This window comes from Patagioenas fasciata, chromosome 3 (assembly GCF_037038585.1).
Source record: "Patagioenas fasciata isolate bPatFas1 chromosome 3, bPatFas1.hap1, whole genome shotgun sequence".
Taxonomy (NCBI): Eukaryota; Metazoa; Chordata; class Aves; order Columbiformes; family Columbidae; genus Patagioenas; species Patagioenas fasciata.
Window position 1 is genome coordinate 39,215,419 of NC_092522.1, and position 22,044 is coordinate 39,237,462.

General features: G+C 50.7%; 1 protein-coding gene across 7 annotated transcripts in view; it reads right to left on the reverse strand.

Annotated features, from left to right (window-relative positions):
- Nucleotides 1–1,555: 1,555 nt before the first annotated feature.
- The window catches only part of TJAP1 (tight junction associated protein 1), a 41,013-nt gene continuing 20,524 nt past the window's right edge, over nucleotides 1,556–22,044 (reverse strand). For 4 of the 7 annotated variants that reach the window (XM_071806144.1, XM_071806142.1, XM_071806143.1 and 1 more), the window contains 10 exons: nucleotides 18,868–18,966; nucleotides 17,231–17,284; nucleotides 15,162–15,320; nucleotides 11,879–11,907; nucleotides 10,581–10,742; nucleotides 9,868–9,934; nucleotides 9,366–9,395; nucleotides 8,036–8,143; nucleotides 7,241–7,324; nucleotides 1,556–5,547 (listed from right to left, as the gene is read on the reverse strand). In XM_071806144.1, coding sequence (XP_071662245.1) covers nucleotides 4,231–5,547; nucleotides 7,241–7,324; nucleotides 8,036–8,143; nucleotides 9,366–9,395; nucleotides 9,868–9,934; nucleotides 10,581–10,742; nucleotides 11,879–11,907; nucleotides 15,162–15,287 — 1,923 coding nt within the window. In that variant the 5' untranslated portion in view covers nucleotides 15,288–15,320; nucleotides 17,231–17,284; nucleotides 18,868–18,966 and the 3' untranslated portion in view covers nucleotides 1,556–4,230. The remainder of the gene's footprint in view (nucleotides 5,548–7,240; nucleotides 7,325–8,035; nucleotides 8,144–9,365; nucleotides 9,396–9,867; nucleotides 9,935–10,580; nucleotides 10,743–11,878; nucleotides 11,908–15,161; nucleotides 15,321–17,230; nucleotides 17,285–18,867; nucleotides 18,967–22,044) is intronic. The other 3 variants (XM_071806146.1, XM_071806147.1, XM_065834698.2) reach the window with 3 other exon arrangements.

The following is a 22,044-nucleotide window of genomic DNA, read 5'->3' on the forward strand; positions in this document are numbered from 1 at the left end:
CCCTCACTCCCCTCCCGCGATGGGGCAGGCGCCGCTGGGTAGAGGCAGCTGCCTGGAGCAGGCAGGAGCTGTGCTGGGGCTCGGGTCCCGGCAGAGGGCAGCAGCCCCCTGCTTTGCTGCCCGCCCGCATCTTGCGGGGGCAGGTTCTCCCTGGTCCTGGAGGTTGGTCGGTCATAGCCAAATGTGTTGGTCTCCAGGCCTCCACCCTGCCCAGGAGGGAGAGGGCTGCACTAGGGCCCATCTGCAGGGACCTTGGCACCAGCCCTGCACCCTCGAGTGAAGGCTTCAGCCCGCACCAGTGCTGCAGGTTTCACTGCTCGGCCAAGCGCCCTTTGCCAGAGGTAGGCAAGAAGATCGTGTTTCAAGGCTTGGATTAGGCTGGAAAATTAAATTGCGGCAGCAGCTGCTACTCAAGGGAACACAGAATAAAATCTTTAATTATGGGAACAATGAAACAAGAAACTCTTCCTGTGCTACACTTTGTATACACCTAGGTCAGAAGGGCAGAGGCAGCATAACTTGGGAGATGGAGGGAATTTCATCACAGCCCTCTGACCTTTGCAGCATCACTCAACATGATAAGGAAACACTTCCAAGTGTCCATATTGATATCCTACAGGAACTCCCTCTCTCATACTTGGAAGACTTCCTGTCAGGGGTGTCTTATCAACCTGTTCTCCCTCCTTACACAAATTAAAAAACCACAAAATACTGACACTAGAATTGTAAAACTCTTATAGACTCCAGAGAGGAGCAATGTTACGTGTTCCTACATAACTCAGTTTCTGAAATGGAGAACTAAAACTCTCACACACTTGTGAGAGCTGGGGCTTCAAGAAAACCAACAACTATTAAAGGGATTAGCTACATCTCATCCTAGATCAGCACATGGAGGTCTGTGCCAAGGCAGGCCAGCCAGCAAAATACTTGAAATGAGGTAGGCAGCATTTACGATGTAACACAGAGTGGTTATAGCACAACAGGCTCCACTGTAGAGGTTTTCACAGAACAAGCCTCGCCTTTACAGCCTTAAATTAACATGAAAATTGCACGCAGGATTTAATCAGGCAACTCCAGGAAACATTAATAAACAATCTGCCTGATTTTTAAGCCCCTGTCAGCTTGAGTCAAAAGTGCCACAAGTGCTCCTATGAATGGCAGATTCTGGTGTGCAGGCTTGGTCTGAGCTGACCATCTGCATTCAGACCCAGAGGGCAGTTTCCAGAGCTTGGATACAATTACAGATGTAAAACACCGCTCATCCCACATATCACTCCATGACTGCGCCTCTTCTCCAACACAGACGACTTAATTCACACAAACACCTTGAACCAGGCTGCTGCTAAAGTGGGCACTCGCGATCACCAGTGAATTCAGAGCCCCCTGGAAAGCTTAGAGGGCACAAGACCACTCTCCCTGGAAGAGTTAATGGGTGGCACATGCAGTTCAGCAAACTTGGGACATTGTACCATGAGAGGCTCTGCTCCCTGACATGCTCGGGATTGCTCTGGTCTGGGTCCTAACCAACTGAGAGAACACTATAGCCACTGCCACATACTTTTAAAATAGTTTATTTCTGCTCTTAAAATATACATCAGTTTGAAAATTTCAGAAAAAAAACACCTTAGTTACAGATTAACAGTCTGGAGTTGGGACACTGAAAGTAGGGTCAGCTCAAGGCCCCAGAGCCAACACTGCTGGAGGTGAGCAGGAGTGCAGAGGGCAGGCACCGTGCCCATCAGGAGGCAGCTCTGCTCCTCTTGAGGCCACCACTCCCCCTGAGCCTCTGCCAGCAGCCTGATGCTGTGAAGCAGAAGCATCTGGTGAGGCACTGGGCACGCCTCTACCACCCCTCCATTTCTCCACGGTTTTACTTTTAAGCCTACCTTGACCAAAAGCAGATGGAAGCTGGCTCTGCCCAGCACCATCAGCACCAGCTACTCCAGCAAGAGAAAGTCTTGTCCCCTGACCAGCACACCAGATTCAGGGGAGATGGGGTGGAGCCCTGAGGGGCAATGCCTCTCCCACTGCCCAAGTGGCTGTGCTGTCCCACAGGCAGCCCACCAGCAGCCTCAGAGCCAGAGCACCTCACTCAGTGAGCATCTGCTCCCAGGTGATGTCCATGAGGCAGGAGCGGGCAGCTGCTGCAGATGCAAGCCCTCAGCAACACTGCAGAACAGAAGAAATGCAGCAGTGGAGTGGCTGATGAAAGCAAATGCAGGGACCCCACCACCATGCTCAGGACAGGGGAGACAAACATCCTGCAGGCTCAGAGGTGGCTCCTGCTCTCAGCACCAGCCTGTTTGCAAAGGTATCAAGCAAAATACTGTAGTGAAATACTGAGTCCCACCTTGCTGCCAGAAGGTGGCAACCAGCTCCACAACTGTTTGAGGTGGGAAACAAGGCAAGCGTGTAGGTGGCAGCTCCAGCCACAGTACATAAAGCTACCTACACAGCCACCAGAAAGGCCTGCAGCTCCCTTTCATGGGCCCTGCAGCCTCCAGGCTCGAGCTGAAGCCCCAGCTGCAAGCCCTGTGCAGAGATGGGTTTGGAGAGGGAAGCAGGGCCCCCAGGCAGCTCTTGGCTGCACATCTTGCTGTAAGCACATGAACGGGAGCTCCCTCCCAGACAGGGGGCTGCTCTCCTACAGCCCAGTGAAGAGCCCTCATTGAGAAAGGTGGGAGGACAATACAAACCCAACTCAAAAACCAGACAGCAGGCTAGGGACAGCCAGTGGGGCTTGAGGGGGGCACGGCGCAGGGAACTAGGCTATTCTCTGCCTTGCATCCCCACAGGAGCCAAGAAACACCAGACAGACAAGGGCACAGGACAAAACTAAAACAGGACACTTGGGCTTTTTAAGCCCTCAAAAAAAATACCTACATCTACAGACCTCTGCCCATCCCTCCCCCCTAAGACACCAAGCACACAAGACTGAGAAGAAAAGTCACACAATAGCACACTACACTAGGAAAAACACACAGAGAGGACCTACCCAGGTGGGGAGGCCCCAGAGCGAGCCTGGAGCTCCCCAAGAGAAGGGGGTGTGAGGAGACCCTGGCAAAGGGCTGCTGCCAAGCCGTGAGGTAGTGCGTCTGGAGGGAGCAGCGCCTCAACGCGCTGCCCTTGCATCCCTGCCGGCCCTGCACAGAAAAGCCCAGCAGCATCCTTCACACCTTGCTCGCCTGAGGTGAGACCTTGTTCTTGAGTCTGGAGGGGTTGCTGCAGGCAGGAGGGCCAGGATCAGAGGTAAGTGCAGCTCTGAGAGCTGAACCACCTCAACACACCCTCAACGCAGGCATCAGACTGGCTGCCAACAGCTGTGTCTGTTTATGCAGGGTGGGGAGAAAGAAAACACAATACACCCCAAAACCAAAGGCTTGGAAAGAAGAAAGAAGCCCACCCAAGAGCAAAGCATCAGCACCGTTCAAACAAAACAACAGCACAGGGAGCAGGGGAAGAGGTGTGAGGGAGGAGACACACAAACACAAATCCCAGTGCCTCACAGGCAGTGCCTCCCCAAACCACATCATCAGATGGCACCTGTGCCCCATGCCACAGCACCCCTGCGTTGCCTCAGTGGGGGCTGGGAGCAGGAACGAAGCAATGGGGACCTGCAGAGGCAGATTTTGGAGAACCACCCAGAGGGCAACTGGGGAAAACAAAACCCAGCAGGAAAATGAGACATCAGCAATTCCGGCACATCCCCAGAGCCATGCAGCCATCCCCTGGGAGAGTCCTCCTGCCCCACTAACAGCCCCTGGGGGCTCCCAGGGAATCAGACACCACCATGCAGGCATGCTGCTCTGTTGGCACATGTTAAAAGAGAGCAGAGCAGCTACGGGCAATCATTGTGAGAGCACCCAGGGCCTCAGGTACCTGAGTGGGAAGGGGGAAGGAAGATGCGAGCGTAAAGAGGCACAGGCACCAGGACGAGGGGTACCAAGAACGAGCTCTGGTACAGGCACCACTGTGAGGCTGTGAAGAGAGCTGCAAGTGTGCTGGGGCAGTGGGCATGCTTCTGCACAGTGTGTATGCTAGTACTGTGGGTCTGAGGTGCCAGAGAAGGGGGACCCCAGCTCTTTCAGGTAGCAAAAGAAGAGAATAAATATAAAATTTTAGAGCAGAGCCCCCCCCAGAAGAGGGTACTAAGGGAGGTTTCTCCCTCAGAAGGTGGAGAGATGGAGGCATTCCACAGCTCTGCAGTGTGTGGCTGCTTCTTGCCCTGCCTCAGCTGAGAAGGTTGCCCTGCTCCTGGGCCTGCGTCAGACTGTCCTTGCGATGTAAGTGGTGGACCCCCATCCTCTTGGGGCTGCGGTGTGGCCGACTGAAGGGAGGCTTGACCCTGCCTTCTCCACTTTCCTCTTGGGCACCTCCTTGGTTGCTCTCCTTGCTTCCCTGGAGCAACATTTCTCTCTCCTCGGCTGGGCTCTCAGGCAAGCCAAGGTCCACATAGTCCTTGTGCTTCTCTGGTGAGGGGGTTCCAGGCTCAGCAGCGCCTCCACCACTTTCCTGCAACAGCTTCTGGGCTTCATCCTGGGAGAAATCTGTACCATAGTCTGAGGAGAAATGGCTCCTGCGGGCTCTAGACTCTGTGCTGTCTGTGTCCACACTTGACTCCCGGCTCACAGTCCAGCTGCAGCTCTGCGCAGACTCCTCACCATCGGAGTAAGCCGAGGCTGCCCTACCCAGCTCCTGCATGGAGCGGCTGAACCTCTTCTGGAGGTCGGGGGCTGTGTCACGGCTGAAAGCCGTGCGGTTCATCAGCACCCGCTCTGAGGTGGGAGGTGCCTTGTCCACAAACATACGCTGCCAGTTGGCCAGCAGGTCCTCCTCAGAGCTAGCAGAGCTGGCGAAGGCGCTCGGGATTTGGGGAGGGCTGCTGAAGGGGCTGCTCTGTGAAGAGCCGTGAGCCCTGGCTGTTTTGGGGGACTGCTGACAGGAACAGCTGGAGGTCGAATGGCGCCCTTCCGAGGCGGGGCTGTTGGGGAGCGTCCGGTGCTTGTCGCAGCTCTCATCTTCGCTCTGTACCAGGCTGAGGGAGATGGCCTGGCGCGTAGCATATGTACAGTTGGGCAGGGGGCTGTTCTTTGGGATCCTTACCTTGTCCTCAGAGAACTCAATCACTTTGCGCCCAGGGTACATAGGATGGGGAGGCGAGGGTGTAGGATATGGGCTTAGCTTCTCGAAGGCAGGCACCTCCTCTGCCACACTTTCCACGCTGCTCTGCGGCTTGCAACCACCATTCTGCTGTTTCCCCACATCTCCTCCCTCCTTCCTCACCTGTCCTGCGCTGTTGCAGGCATCAGGAGGGGCTCCACTCATGTCCACATGCACAAAGACATCCTCAGCCATGGGACAGCTGCCGCTGCTAGACTTGGCTGAATTCAGAACCAGAGATTCTGGTTTCTCCAAGACTCTGGCAATGACTGAGGTGGGTACAACATCAGATGGAGCCAAGGTGTGGGTTGCCTCTTGACCAGGGCCTGCAGACTCCTGTGTGCTGTGCAAATGCTTATTGACCATGTCCTGCAGCTCATAGGGAAGCTAAGGAGAAGAAAAGAGACATTAGAATGGTGGTGCACACAAGCCATCTAGTTCCAAATAATCTGCCTTTTCCAATCAACCTTCATGGTTACACTTTGTACTCCTTATCTTGACCCTAACATTCACCTACCTTGCCTGAGAAGGGTTTATCTTTCCAAAGCAAACCTGCCCCACGAGGGACTAACAAGGCTCTCTAGCTGTCACAGCACTCATGTTCCTAGGCGGTGGCTCAGAGGCCACGTTTCACGAAGAAAACAAGAAAAGACAACACACATGCTCAGTCCCCCATGCCTGTGAGCTGAGAGACAAGGACCAGCCAGCGCGAGCTAGGAAGGGGTCTATTGATCTGTGGAAAATTAGCTGGTGGTTGCACTGAAGTGACTCAACAGCCCTCAGTGCTGGGATCAGCAGTGCTCCCCAAATGTGGTAATTGCAGCCGTGCTGCCTTGGCAGCTTGCCTGCTGACCAGAATCGATGCTTTCCCTTTTTCCCACCAACTCCACCACCTCATCCCACTTCCTTGCTCTGTCCATTTCAGAGAGGCAAACAAGGGCTTTACTACCATAGCCCCAGGACTGAGGTCTCAACAGAGGGTAAGCACTGTTCCTTGTCCTGCAAATGGGCACTCCTGCTCTCCTCATCACCCTGCCAAGCTGCCCTCACCATGGTCACCACACCCATGCACGGCACGAAGTAGAGAACAGAGCTCCACAAGCCACTCAGTGGCACAGCAAAGTCTGTCCCACCACAACCAGAAGGAAACTGCATCCAAGGCTGGGGACACAAGCCAACCTGCACGACAACAGCTGGCTGTGAGGCAGACTGCACAGCTGCTCAGCACCACCCCCCTCCAGTGACAGCTACATGGGACGCGGCGCTCTGGGGGGCAGAATTCAAAGCTCCAGGGAGGGGAGACAGCTGGGAGGGAGGTCAAGGTTACCCCAGCAGTAACTGATACACGGACCTCAAGAGTGCTAATTTGAGACACAATGGGGGAGGGTGACATATTGGTCATCTGCTAAGTTAAAAAAGAAAAGTACATGGTTTTGCTTAGAGGAACATTAGGCAGGATGGAGACTAAGGGTATGGCAAAGAGAGAGCTGGGGTAAGGACCTGAAGGACACTTCCAACCAAAGAAGTGATTCACTGATGTGAAAAACTAAACTCCATCTTTGCTCATCCTGAAGGCAGGATGAGCTGAACATACCCCACAAGGGGGAGTATGAGATGGTACCAACTTCTCCCATTCAAGAAGCCTAAAATACATCCTGAATGCTGCCTCCCACATTTCTCCTCAAAGTAAGAAGTGAAGCAAGGCCAGACTACTGCTGTTTGACTCCTTATCAGGCAGCATGGCCCTTCTATGTGGCCAGGTGAGGAATAGAAGAGGACAGAGCAGGGTAAGAGAGAGGTCTGTCTTCCTGCCAGCTCCCATCAGGCACCCAGCAGGCTATCAAATTCAAGGTTATTGTGCTTTTTATAACAGCTCCTGGCTGAGCTGTGAAATAGAGCTGGCGTGAAAGAGGAGATGGCAGAGGCTCTGTGCTGCCTTCTCAGTGGGAGTGGGAACAGGAGCCCCCCCAGACCTCTATCTGAGGCTGAAGGATGAGAGGCCGACAGCCCTGTAGAGAATGCAAGATGCAGGCAGAGACTATAAGCCCTTCTTCCCCACCTCAGCAGGACTGCTACTCACATCGGCAAATTTGTGGTTCCTGAAGTGGGACTTGTTACACTTGAGCAGCTGTACCGCAAGGTTACAGTCCTGTCGATAGCGTTCCTGCAAGAAAGGGCACAGGTGTGCAACAGTGTCAGACTGGCCTGGTCTCTTACTCGAAAAGGTGCCACCTGACCGAACAGAAGCAGGAGGAGACATCTAATGAATCACTCATGAATGCACCTGCTATTCCCTTCTCCCCACATCCCAGTGTATTTTCTTACAACTCAGCCAAGGTCTCTCTTTCAAATCCAGCCCTTGCTCCAGACATATACCCTGTCAGGGTATCACCCCTTCTCCCTCTGGGGATTTTAATACTCTCCAACAGTCCCACCATATTTGCCATCCCATCCCAGAGCTCTCAGACACACCTGAAGACACTGCCTGATGTCAGGCATCTTGCAGACAGACAGGCTGGAGGGAGTTGAGAGCAGTTAACAGAAACAAGCACTGGATCCAAGAACTTCTACAGTAATGGTGTAGAAAAGGCATCAGCTCCCTCTCAGCTCTAGAGTAAATGACCCCTTGTTGCTACAGCCTGGACTCAGGTCAGACTCTAAGCTCAAAAGAGCAAATACATCAAACTTGAAGATCAGGTCTTCCTTGCTCAACCCCTCAGACCCTTTTCTGTTTGTCTGTCCCTACTGTTGTGTACAGCTCCCATACTTTCATACACACTGAAGTCATTCACATGTTCCTTTACACTAATGACTTTGAACAAGAGGGAAAGCCCATACCTCACACTTCCACAGACATTTTCAGACTGACACTTACATTGAGTTCCTCCAGCTTATTGATGGTGGTTTTGGCATCAAGCAATTTATTAGTGAGCTCTACAATCTCCCAGTCCAGCGTCTTGCGGTCCATCTCTGCCTTTTTAATCTGGGATGCAAGAACACCAGGTGTAAACCTCTGCAGCCCAGAAGAACCTGGCTTCCCCACCCACCTCAGCCCAAGCATAGCACAATGACATGTTTAGCTGGGATACAAAAACTTTCAGACAGACAGACGAGGGGGACAGCCTGGTTCTTCACCAAGTGAGTGACTCCAAAGGCCAAATGGAGCCAGTCACTCTGCGAGTTAGAGACAACAGGTTGAGTTTGAACCTCCTTAAAGAAGTACCTCTTCTTGCAGCAGAACAATGTTTCCTCTCTACCCTGGTTCACATAGTGCCAGGTGGAAAGCTAGTGGGTTTCAGTGATCAGTTCCATCCTGTCACTGGCAGAAAAGATCTCTGAGCTTGCCCTGCTTCTCTGAGGCAACAGAACGAGAACACTGCCCATAAAGATCCAGCAGTCAACACTGAATGGACAAAATGTTATATTGGCAGGGAGAAGCACCATCCTAAAAGAGTTTAAGCCTTGCTCTAGTAAGAAAAAGGACCTGTGTATATTTATCTGGAGCTCAGTTAATGCTCTCTCTAAAGCAGGCAATCTTGCCTCTTTAGACTCTGTAACAGTTCAGGTATAGGGCCAACAGAGACCCAGATGTAACAACAGAGAGGGAAACAGCTCAGAAGAACCAAGCCACTCCCGTCTCAAGAAGTTCTTCCAACACTGCCCAAGGGTGCTCTGAGGCTGTGGCCATCAGGGCCCAGCTGTGCATCAGGGGTACAGCACAGCAACACACAAAGGGTTAGCAAAGGACAACGCTTCCCACATACATAGTCTCTTCAGGCACCAGCACAATAGTATTAACCCAAGAAATTCAAGCACTAGAACCAAAGAAATCTCATCCTGGGCTTCATGGAGGTAATCAGCATCTCAGCTGTTCAACTTGCCTGCTCACAGCCCAGAAGGGGAAGGAAAGGGAGCAAACAAGGCTCACAGCCATCCACATCTTGTGCAGTGCCACAGCTTATGGGCACCACTTCCCAACACACCATGCTCCGGCAGGCCCAGAGTCAAGCACTCTTGAGCTGGAGCACTGCAAGCTGCGACCTGCTGCATCTGCGGGCAGCTGCTGGATACCAGGTGAGCCCTTGGCTGGACGAGGGCTGGGGCCCCTCCATCTGGGATAGTGTGTGTGGGGCTGACAATGAAACCAACAGGCTGAAACATGTAAAGAGGAGAAAGAAAAAAACACACAAACGAAAAGACGCAACTGCAAAAATCCAGCTTTGGCTGAGAGAGGCCTGAGAGGTGAGTGCGCCCAGCGTGTGCCAGCAGCAGCGTGGGGAGGAGAAAGAGAAAGAGGGGGGGGGGGGGAGGGAGAGAAAAGAAACAGCCATGAGTGTTATGAATGCACACAACAGACATACACGCACATTGGCTCTGCTCTGACCGCCCCCATCCTCCCAGGATGACCACCCCAAGACCAGCTGACACATCCCTGGCACTTTGAGAGGGACTGAAGCAACACGACGGAATACCATGCAGTTATGTTGTGGGGAACCAAAGCTCATGTGCACGACCAAGTAGGGGCTCAGTAAATCAGGAAAACACTTAATGACATCAGCTGGAACAGCGAGTAGATGGCCATGGCCAGAATCTCACGCCTCACCCACTGCCACTTCTGCTGGGTAAAGCCAGGGCCCCTTCCCCCATCTGTTAGGACACATGGGTCTCTTCCACCTCTTCTCTGTAGTGACATAATAGGCCACTTACCAGGGCGTGCAGCTTCTCCTCCAGGTCTTGGTTGGTTCTCTGGGAAGCAGTGTAGCTGTTCTGCAACCTACAGAAACAAGATTGTATACAAGGGAATGGATCTCAGGCATCTACTCAAGTCCCCTTCATAGGTGCCAAGCAAATCACAAACTCCACAACTCCAGAAAGACCGGTACTAAGACAACCAGCCATACCAGCTATGCCTCACCTCTGCCACATAATGGCCTTCAGATCCCAGGTTACTGGAGGCAAGATGAGGTTGGCTGCATGAAAGGATCTTGCAGGGAAGGGTGTGAATGACTTTGGAGGACTCCTCTGAGCTATGGCACATACAAGCATGTGACCAGTGACTGGCACTGGTTTTTAACTGAGGTACTTCTCAAGTAAAGTGGTGATGTATTTTCTTACAGTCATCAGTGGCTCTTTTTGCACATATGGGGTAACCATCTCAGCTCAATCCTGCCTTACACCCAACAGGTGAAAAATCCCCTGCTGTTGTCAGCCCCTCACGCTGACAGCATTCCTACACCATACCCTGGAAGAACTAATGGCTGCAGAGACTGTAACTCCCCTACAGTCTGGGGGTGCACCTTTCTGAGGATGCAGCATGCCTTTGATTTACACAACAGGGCACGGCCTGCTCATGCCAGCTGAGGGAGTCCTTGGTGAGAAGGATCTCTCCAACTCTACCCCTCTCATTTTCTTTTTCATACCTACGGAACTTGTCCTTGAATTTCTCCAGCTCCTCACGGTTCTGGCCCAGCTCCATCTCCAGGTAGTCCTGACCTGACTCCAGCTCTCTCTCCATTGCCTCCATTTTGTTAGTCACATACGTCAGCCGTCGGCGCAGCTCCTCATTCTCATGCTGCAGTAGCCTGGGGCACACGGGAACAAGGTACCACTGAGTGCACAAGGGGTGCTCCACACCAGCACCCCCACCTCACTACCCTGCTCTCAGGCCCAAGACCCCACACAGGGAACCCAGGGAGTTAGGAACCAAAATGGCAGGAGACTCCGGCACAGGCAGCGAGAGGTAGATCTATGTCAGGAGAGGGAGACTCAAAGTCTCCTGGAGCAGGGGCAGAGCAGCACAAGCCAGCTGGCCAGCCATGGCTCCCAGCACCCTCTCAGGTTACAGTGCCTGGATAAAGCCCGCTTGCCAGATGAGATGCGCATCTACAGTGTCCCTCACTGGTGAATGAAACTCACTCAATAATTTATACCAGTCCAGGTTAGAAGAGTTGAAGGCAAAAAGTGTAAAATCATCTTCTCCTCCCCTGAAACTGTTCAAAAGCCCTCACGCCTTTAATACATGGTGGAAAGAGGATTTGATAAAGCCTTAAGCCCAGAAGCAGAGGTGGTGGGGTGCATTTACAGATGTGATCACAGCTGCCAGTCAACACCATTCCAACACAAACTGCTCCATTACTCCCCAGCCAGGACATGCCTGGTGGTCAGAGGGATTTCCTGTTTTTTTTCATTCCTTTGTACTCAGTTGTTCAGAGAAAGCTGGGGACACAGCTTCCCTCTGGCAGTGTAAGCTTTCTCCTCACTCTGGCTTGGACCTCAGTGCTAGCAGCTGTCTGTGTCCTGCACCACCACTGGCAAAGGGCTCAGCTCTCACCCTCAGTCAGCAGCAGCCCTCTGCACACTGCTTCTGGTGGCTTACACTGAAATAGTGGCAACAACAAGAAGGGTTTAAAAAAAGCACTCCTCTCTCCACCTGCATTAGACTTCATCTCCTACTTTCTTTCACACCCACCAACTCCTCTGCTTGCAACTGCACCGGGGGCCTATGTTTCCTCCTGCTCCAGAGGGAGAGACATGCAAGGCAGAGATTAGCAAGGCCCAGAGTAAATCTCTGCCCACACGGTCCCAAAAAGATTGAAGATCTAAGAGAAGCCTGCAGGGCCAGTCAGCTTTGCTCTGCAGGTGGCACAGGTAGGATGTGAGGAATCAGCACCCACACAGTTGCAGTATGACAGGCAAAAAGGGGGAGGAGGACACTTACTTCATCCTTTCTGCATCCGTCAAGGGTTCCTGCACAGGGAAGAAAACAGCTGTGAGATACTTTCAGAGGAGGAGCTGGTCTCTCACACTGTCCTAAAGGGCAGATTCGTGTTTGCTAGACCCTACCTGTGACTGCTCCTCACCCGCTATGACAGGTCATATTAGGCAAGGTTAGGGCTGCTAGAATCTGTACACAGTGCACAGCTGTCTGATACCAAGGCAGACTGTGTGCTCTGCTTCAGGGCAGAAGAGCTAGACTAGAAACCATCACACAAGTTAGCTAACTTTACTTTCCCACAGTGCAATCTCAGCATCTCTTGTTAACACTGTCACCTCAACTGGTGTTTCAGCTTCCTCCACATGCAGAGTTAGTGGGTAGCAGGAATCTCACAGGCCAGAGACACTGAGGTTTAAATTGTCACCACAGCAATCAAAACACCCATGAAGCCCCACAAAAGAACAAGAGAGAATAATTTGGGAGCTGAAAAATGTGTCTACCATTTACACCACCCACATTGTGCTGTGAAAAAGGTTTCTTTCTGCTGACCTGAAACCAGCCACTGCAACTATTCTAGGACACCAGAAGAAACACCAAAGGTCAGAAAAGCCTGGAAAAGAAATGAATGTTCTGGGCAAGATCCCCAGAGACGGCTAGAGCAGGGACCTGCAGAACAAGGAGACACAGCACAGTGACAAGAGCACACAGCTCAGCTATCCTTACTGCCTTTGCAATCTCCACGTTTAACCTGTGAGATGGCTGCCACCTGCCAGCATGGCTGGGAGAGATTTAATTAGCACTACAAGCAACTGTATTTTCAGTGAAAGCCCAAGACTGTGATCATTCTCACAAAGTCCAAGCTGCCCATGGGTTATTTTTGGTGCTTGGTACCAGCAGCACTGCACAAACCCGAAGTGCTCCCATGCTTCAGATTAGGGGTGTCAGACTCATTTTCACCGGGGGCCACATCAGCCTCACGGTTGCCTTCAAAGGGCCAAACATAATTTTTTTTACGTTTATACAGTACAGTCCTAAAATTCAGCTGAATGGACCTGTACTGTAAAAAAAAAAAATTACATTTGGCCCTTTGAAGGCAACCACGAGGCTGATGTGGTGCCCGGTTAAAATGAGTCCAACACCCCTGCTTTAGGCTGTCCATTAGGTGTCACAGCCAGCTCTGGGCTAAGAAGCCATGCCACAGACAGTTGTGGATGAGGCAACCAACCACCCCAGAGTTGGCCCTAAGACGTCACAGCGCTGCTTGCTTCATCAATTCACACTTTAAAGGAATGGTCCTTATCACCTGCATACATCTGCCTGTGCCTAAAGGCAAAGCATCAATCCATTCTTTCTTACATCCTGACCTCACATGGCAATCGGCTAATTCATGCAGAATTATCTAGCAACTGCCTCCTCTAACCCCACAAATACACATTCAGCAGACACTAGGGACCAGGCAAAGGGGATAATGACATTCCTATCAAAACGAGGCGATGGCCCCAAATCAGGCTGGAGAAAAGAGAAGAAGGCTTACAAAGACCTTAAACAGCCATCATACAAAGATCCTGTATCCCAAGACAGACAGGCACAGGGCACACACAAAGTCCAGGGAGCATCCCAACACCTCCTGACAACACAACAGAGCTGTCTGCTTGCTGCCTCACAGCCTGGAGGGTCTCCAACCTGCCTGGGAAGTCTGCAGTGGGGAGAACAGCACCAGCTCCTGCCGTCCTAACTCCTGGAGCCAATGGGAAGCTGATTTCTCCCAGGAAGATACACCAAACTTGTAGCATAGCCATGAGTGGCGCCCACAAGAGAGCAGCTTCTGGCGACTAAACACCCACAGCATCAGGTCTGGGGGCCTGCTCTCACTCTCCCCACTGGCATTACAGACTAGATGAGATCCAGGTGGGGGCTTTGGCCTTTGTGAGACCCCTGTCTGCAAGCCGGCAGCCCTGGCACCTACCTTGTTGAGTGCCAGGCTGAAGGAAGGGGAGGATCTAGGTGGGGCAGGCCCCTCCTCCCGACTCCTGCGTGTTGGAGTGGAGAAGGATCCTTTCTCTGGGTAGTTCAGCTCCACTGTACGCTTCTGCCCACGTTTAGCACACAGATGGTGTGGCTGTAATAGCCGTGAACAGGGACTGCTTTCATCCCTTCTGCCCTCTGCACTGCTTTTCCATGGAGACAGTGAGTGCTGCTGCCCAGAGGATGTCCCTGCAAACCCCAGCTCTGTCAGCTGCTGCAGCTCATACTGATCTACTACTCTCCTCTCCGAGGAAAGGAGTTTTTCCTTACTGTCCTTCCTCCCAAGGACAGGTTTCTTTCTTAGTCTGGAAGCTCTGTCAGCCTCCCCAGCACACTTTCTCTGGCACGAAGCCACTCCCTGTCCCTCACATTTCTTTTCTGCTTTTCTTCTGCTTGAGCAGGAGGATCTTTCAGTTGCATGCTTGGTTTTGACCCCTTGCAGGTGACCTTTCCCTTGGCCTTCTGGCATGGAGCTCCTGGACAAGACGGGAGAGTTCTGGTCTTGTTCTGCTCCCCTGGTCTCTCCCAGTGAGCGCAAGCGGATGGGACTCAGCACCCGCCGGGTAATCTCATCCAAGAATTTGGAGAACTGCAGTTTTTCCTCTGTGATCTTCTCCCTGCGCTTGACAGAGTCAGCGGCACTGCTGTTGCTGTGCTCTAGTGAGTGCTTCTCCCTGTGGTTGAGGCAGAGCTGAGGATCACTTTCCTTGCATGAGCCACGGCCACGGGGAAGTGTCTCTACTGAGCGGGACTTGCGTAAGCTCTCGGGGCATGGGCCTGTCATGTTGGTCTGCTTCAGGATCCCTTTGAGAGGTAGGTGTGGAGAGGATGCCCGAAACTTCCTTGGTGTCAGGACTTCAGGAGGCTCTTTAAACATAAGTGAACGTTCCAGGCTTCTGCTCTTGAAAGAGCAAGTGGGATGGTGTCTTTCATCTTCAGACACCACAACTGTATCCATGCTACGGCTCACAAATTTGCTGAGGTGCCCACGACCGCGGTTTGGGCATCGCTTCCCACTTCGCTGCCCCATCTTCCCACCACGTGGAAGTGCTGGTGAGACAGTCTGGCTCTTGACGTTCAACTCTGCTCTGCACCCTGTCACTTCCTTCTCACTGCTGGACTCCAGGGACCACGATGAGGAGAAGTTCAGGTTGCAAACCTCAAACCCCTCTGCCTGCTTGAGCTGGCCTGCCTTGGTGTAACTAAACCCTGTTTGCAGCTGCAATGGTGTTAAGCCCTTTGCCACCCGGCAAGCCGTTACCTGACTCTGCTCGGCCAAGATCACTCCGTCCTGGTCGTCACGAATGATGGGTACCTCATGGCGGATCTCGCGATGCTGCGGGGGTGCCTTGCGGTAAGGCTTCTTCGATGGAGCTGTGCTCGACATCCTCCCACCTGCGTGGCTCTGAAAGCGGGTTACCTACCAACAGCAGAAAGTGCACAGAAGAGAGAGTCACGGGTGCTCCATTGAACCCTAGCAGTGACCCAGCAGGAATTCGGCTCCTCTGGAGTCTCAGAGCAGGTCCCCATGCAGAGTGATAATAGAGCAGGGAAAGGATGTGGCCACAAGCCTTGAGTGGTAGCTGCAGGAGAGGGAGCAAAGTAAGAGGTAGCTGTGTCCTTCTCCCAGCCAGTGAGAGCAGAGGGCTGGCACATCCTCTCCCCCCCTCTACACACGCTCACTCACGTAGTTCGTGTGTGTCCAGATTATATATAGCAAACGAGAACAGATCTCACAGCAGCATATTGATTAGGCTCTTTAGGAAAGGCCTTTTCCAATATGGAAACTGCAAGCCTCACAGGCACCAGTGACAGCTGGAGCAGGAGTTATTGATCATGTGCTGTCACTGTCAGCAGGGACTATGTGGGAGGAGACTCCAGCCATTAAAGAGCTCAAACCCAGAAGTTTCTGGCTTACACTGGAATCGCAATGGAGCAGACCACAGGAGGATTGTCAGAAGGAGGTACCATACCATTACAACTGCTCAGTCTGTCACAAAAGACAAATACCACCCACAAGTCACAGGTGGCATCAAATTAGGGAGCAATGCCATTGAGTTTGGTCTGTAAGGCCAGATTTTGCAACATGTAGCAGTAACGCCAGCAGGAAGACCAGACTAGTCCCTTTACCCCAGCTGTGCTAGGCAGGATTCTTCCTGCTGCAGGAGCAGTAGCGGTACAAGAGCAGAAAACAAGGCAGAAGGAAAGCAGTTATCTTGTACAAATGGAATAATCTCCTTCCTTTCCACCACTTTGGGACTGCAGCAGAGGGCAGAAAGACTTCTTCCCAGGCAGCCAGTTTTTCAGCCGCCTCATTGTACATAGGACAAGAAGTCTCGCAGATGCCACGTAGTCCCTGCAGAGCCCGACACCAGACTTCCCCCAATGACAACATATGCATCATTCATAGTCCCCCTATAGTTGGGGTAAGCAGCCATTTCTCATTCGCCTTTCCTTTCCTGGATCCTAACACTGATCAAACTCAGCATCTCTGCAATCCTCAGTGCCTGACCTGCAGCACTTCCAAGTGCAGGACCTGCATTAACTCAGATCACCCTCTCCCCTCTTCTATAGGCAGAGCCATTTGACTCCCATTCACTTACCTTCAAGGTAGTCAATGGATATCACTGGGCTGGTGACCTAGCAGACTTCATTTGCTTTGTGTTTTGGCCAGTGGAGTTTTGCATGTTGTCTAAATGGAGCTCCAAGAATTCTCTCCAACTCTTATCCACTCTTTCCTAGCTGCATCGTTTTGACACTTAAAACTGAGTCGCCTGGGAGGACTGGCAAGTGTGAGGTGTCTGCACCAAGCACAGAGTGCCTCCAAGCAACACCAGACTTTGCACTTCACAGGAACATTTGCAAGCTGTCCTCCACTCTGCTGAAAACACAAGCTCACAAAAGTTTCTCATGCCTTTCCACAGACATGAACAACTTCCTAGGACTAACCTGTAAATCTCCACCATCAGAATGCTGGAAACTTCTCCCAGCTGCAGTCATTCCCTCAAGGTCCCTTCTCCTAAGAAGACTCAAGTAGGTGAAGAGATCCCTAATACTTCAGAAAAATCACATCCAGCATAACAAATGCACATTTCCACTGCATCCCCAAGCAAAACAGATGGGTTTGACTTGCTGGAAAGACATTTCTCTACTTCAAAGAGGAATGCTGAAATCCTGACCAGAAGCAGCTTTGTCAACACCCCACTAAACAACAGGTGATCTAGGGGACCCTTTTGTCAATTCCAGCCAGGCTAAGGACAGGAGATGCATGTGGTTATATCCCAAGCTGAAATGATGATTTCTCTAGCCCATGAAGAGCTGAGCACTTACCAGCTTGGGCTCAAATTCGAAGCCTCATGAAGCAGGGACACTCACTCAGATGCCCTGAAGAAGAGAAACAAATAGCTTAGCATCCACCAAAACAGCCAGTTTGAAATCTCACCCCATAAATATGTAAGGCATAGGGAATGTTTATAACCAAAGACAACTGGATGGTACTCTCACTCTAGGTACCTGCCTCAACCCACATCAGATCTTCTGAAAGTAAATGAAATTAGCTTGGGATAGTTGGGCCACATAGCCCGGCAAGAGCTGGAAAGGCACCTGGCAAGGACATGTTCAAGGCACTGAGGCAACTGAGACCACACACTCAAAATTCATGAAGCAATAGCATCAAGGGAACCTTGGTTCCAGGAAGGACTAAACAAACCTCCTGTGAAATGGGAGCCTCCCAACAAATCTTCCCTGCTACCACCACGGGATGCTAACTGTGAAGCCTTTGGTACAGAAGCTTGGTAATGCTAACAATTACCTCATCCATTCTTTTAAGTCTATGCTTCTCACCTACAAATGAGCTGGCAATTATCAGACTCTTGTTTGAGCCAAAACATTCCACCCTTGTACCTACAGCTGTGATAACCCATACCTCTACAAGAGGAAGGCAAGCTACTCTCTGACTTCCAGCAAGCAGCATACCATGCTCTACCTTGCCGCTCATATGTTTCTTTGAAATAGTGTCCAGCCAACTAGGGATCCAACACAAGTTCAGAAACAACCTTCCTCTCTGTCCAAAGCCTAGGGTACCCATCACTACAAGAAGAGAGCTGAGCTGATCTGGGAGCCAGCTGTTAGAGCGTAGCTCTGTGGCCACCACTGCCACTGGCATGAGAGACCACAGTGGAGCCTCCCCTTCCCTGGTGCACTTTTGCTGCTGTGCTGCTTTTTCCCAGTCAATGGCACCAAGCCCTGGGAGGTGGGACAGGCCTGCAGGGTGTGGAGCAGTTGTACACACACAGGGAGAGCCAGATTGAAGGTGAATGGAACAGGTAGGCAACCAGGGCCACGCAAACTCAAGGTTTGCCAAAACAAACTGAAGAGGTGCCCTAGCGCTGGCCCTGCCCCAACAAGCTGTCTGGCCCCTTTCCTTACTACAACGCTACAGTCGGGTCTCAACTAGCACAGGAAAAAACAGCTTCATAACAGCATAACTGCTCTGCGGGGCAAACTGTAAAGTATGGGGGGAGAAAGAGAAAGAAAGGGAGAGTGTACGCCTCCAGGAAGGACCAGACCAGGACCAGACCAGCATAGTTTGAATCTGCTTTTCCATCAACTCCTATCAGGAGCTGGTTCAGCGTCAAGGCAAAACCACCAGCCATATGGCCTGGCAGACAAGCAGAGGCTTCCAGGAACAGCTGCATCCATGGGTCCACACATGTTTCCATTGCAGAGGTGTTCAAAACAAACACGCCAAAGGCCTCCCTCTTTCTCACCACACAGTTCCTCAGGCTCAGACAGGACTGTCCTGCTTCCTACCCCAGAGCCAGGAATTATGCTACCCGCCATCTCATCCCCACCTACCTGGAAAAGATACCAGGATTTGAAACCTACCCTCAAGATCTGAGAATTTCCAGAAACACTTAAATAATCACAGTGCCTCCAGGCAATTTTCCCCTCAAACAAGGACTTACAGATTCAAACTGACGACGTGTCCAAACATTTCTGGCCGCTCGCTCGTCTGCAAATCAGCTTCCTCTTGTCAGCATCCAGCAGCATCTGGCCAACAGCTCCTGAAACATGAGAAAGGAAACTTGATGTCAGTCACCTATCAGCACAACACATGGAAACAGCCTGGCTTGCGCAAAGCAACCCACAGCCAGGAGTCAGCAGCAAACTGCTGCACCATGAGGCTACTACCTCATGCCAGGACCCCCCATTGAAATAAGCTCCTTGTCTTCACTGTCTCCCTGAAAAGGAAGGTCTTTTAACCATCTCTCCACTGAGCAGGATGCCTGTGCAGACCAGTAACTGACCTCTGAAAGGCAGCTGTTTTTTCTAGTTGGCTCCAGGGGTCACTGCTTCCCCACCTGCATTCCTGTCCAACATCGGGAATCCAGCTTCTGTCATTCTGCTCCAACCACCATGCCACAGCAAAGTTGGTTATTTTTTCTACAGAATTCCCTGTCCTGATCAGCACAGTTAAGCCTTCCTTGCCTAGAATACCTGAGCATCCTTTGCTACCACAGAGAGAGAATTCCAAGGTGGCTCAATTCACCTCTGTTCAGAGCACTCTCTGCAGGCACTCTCTGCAGGACAGACCTTGTGCTCCAAGGCAGAAAAGGATATAGGTAATATCCAGAAATAGAATCAGGCACTAATTCTGCTCACCATGCTATTCACAAGCCTGTCTTTGAAGGAGCTTGCTCTAGAGTCCACATTCTGACTACCCTGGAGAAGCTCAGCTTTAGCCTGAAGCTACAAGTAGGAGGTAGCTCTTGAGCTATTCTAATTAGCACTGTAATACAAGAGGAAACTTAACCTCCTGGTTCCTTTTATCTACTCTTTCCATCTCTCATCAGTAATGTTCCTTAACATTTACAGTCCTCTTCCTTGCAGGCTAGTGTCTGCAGTAGCTCCAATTCTACTGTCTTCTGGCTACTACCCACTGTAGTTCCAGCTTCATTTCTGAGCTCAGTGACAGTTACAGCTTCACTGGAATGGCTCATTGACAGCTACGAGGCTTGGGCTGACACTCATCAGCATCAGCAACAGTCACATCTTCCAGTCAAACAGACATGAACACACAAAGGGTCAGAAGGCTGCAGTGTAAACATAAGAATTTGTCTTGTTAATGAAAAAAGCTGAGGATTCCTCCACCCCTTCACAAAGATGAAACACACACAACCTCTTTCCTCTTCACTGTGAGAGTGCAGTGACAGTGACAGAGCACAGCTGCACAGGCAGCATGGAAGCTTGACTCTAGCTGTTTTTTACCAGAGAGCATCCCTCAGTGCAAAACCCACTTGCAGAGTAGCTATGTTTCTATGAGAGCCAAGAAACGCAAAACCTTCACCATACACCAAAACAGACGTGATTTAGCACAGAATTGCTTAAGACTATTCTGTACAGGGCCACACAACTAACAGTCACTTGGCACGCATGCAAAACCACAACACTCCCTGTTAGCATCACTTTGTCTCCAGTAACAAGAAGGAGGTCCATAGCATACAAAAAAAGGTCCCAAAAGGAACCCTTTGGAAAAAAAGAGGGAAAGCACTGAATAAAAAAAAAAAATTAAAAAACACAAAACAATAACATTTGTAGGCACCTACTGTCTTTCTGATACTTGGCAAGTCCCTTGAGGCCTGAGGTACCTAATACTTAGCTTTGGTTCTAGGATGCACCCAGTCCCTGCCTGCTTGCTGTTGCAGGGCATGTTCAGCTGCTGCAAAGAGGGAGAAGACTTGCAGGGTTTTCCTCATCATCACCTTCTCTTGCATTGCCGTTTCTGACCTTACAAAGCAGCCTGCTCACCAGAATTCACAGTCAGCAGTCTCCCCTCCTCAGCAGAGATGTGGTAATTATGTTGCAGAGAATGTTTCTTATTTCAGGCACTGTGTCATCTTTCCATCCTTTTCCTCTTAAAAGCAGCATTTCTTTAACCTTGCTTTTAATTCAGAAAGATAAACTTGTATGACATGGAAATGACATTCCATAACACAATCACCATCACATTTGTTTCTAATGCGACACTACAGAAACATTCATTGGCTATCACAGAGTCAACATACTCCAAAAAACTCCAAATGCAATACTGACATGTAAAAAAAAAAAAAAACACGCTGCTGCTACTGTCCTGTGCCCCATATCTGATCACCACAGCTAACCTAGGGTTTTCAGTCTGTATGGGCCAACCTATACTCCAAATGCACATCCAACATAAGACATTGGCACATCCCACTTTAGGAGGCAACAATGTCTCTTCTCTAGCATCATGAGAAGCAAACACAAGACAGACTTGTCCAGTTGCCTTCCCGTGCTAATGGACAGAGGCACCTTCAGCCTCCACATGTCTTAAACCAGACTACATGAGGAGTTGCTGCAGTAAACCCAATCAAGACAACTGACCAGCAAGATGGATGATGCAATAACTGCATCAAGAGGTCTTGTCCAGGGCAGACCAGCAAACTGTGTGAAGCTAAAAGCAGCACCTGTAGACTGCTGACACTGATTACTATGGAAAAGGACTGCAAGGCTATTAAAGGACATTTTAACATTTAATGAGATCTTTTCATTCAGAGAAGGCATCTCAATTAAAAGCACATTTAGATCCATTATGCTGCTGGTTACTTTGAAGCTCATTTTAAAATAAAAAGATGACAGCTCCTAGTGCAGAAACTCACATCTCAGTTCTGCTTGTATGTTAACGCTCACAATTCAGATCTGAGTAATAGCATTATAGTGACTCTTGGATTAAAATTGAGTTTCAGGAGGATTATTGCTCATTCCTGATTTTCCATACCAATTAACCTTGACTGTTAGGCAAAAACCTCTGTTCCCTGCATGGGAACAATTCCAAGAGCTATCAAGAAAAAGGGATCACGCTATAGCTGTTGAACAAGAGTCCCTGTAACAAGCCCTACTTAACACCTAATATATTTCCAAAGAAAATGAAATGCCTACACTTTACAGTCTTACATAGTTCTTGTTGAATGTAAATACCACCGGACATATCATGTGTTTGTCATACCCATCACGCCCTGTGGAAGTCTCTTAAAAGCAATCAGAATTGCACTTCTCTTGCAGTCCTGCTCCCTCCTTTCACAATACAAAGATCTCAGTCCCCCTAATTCTGTTGCATTCCATAT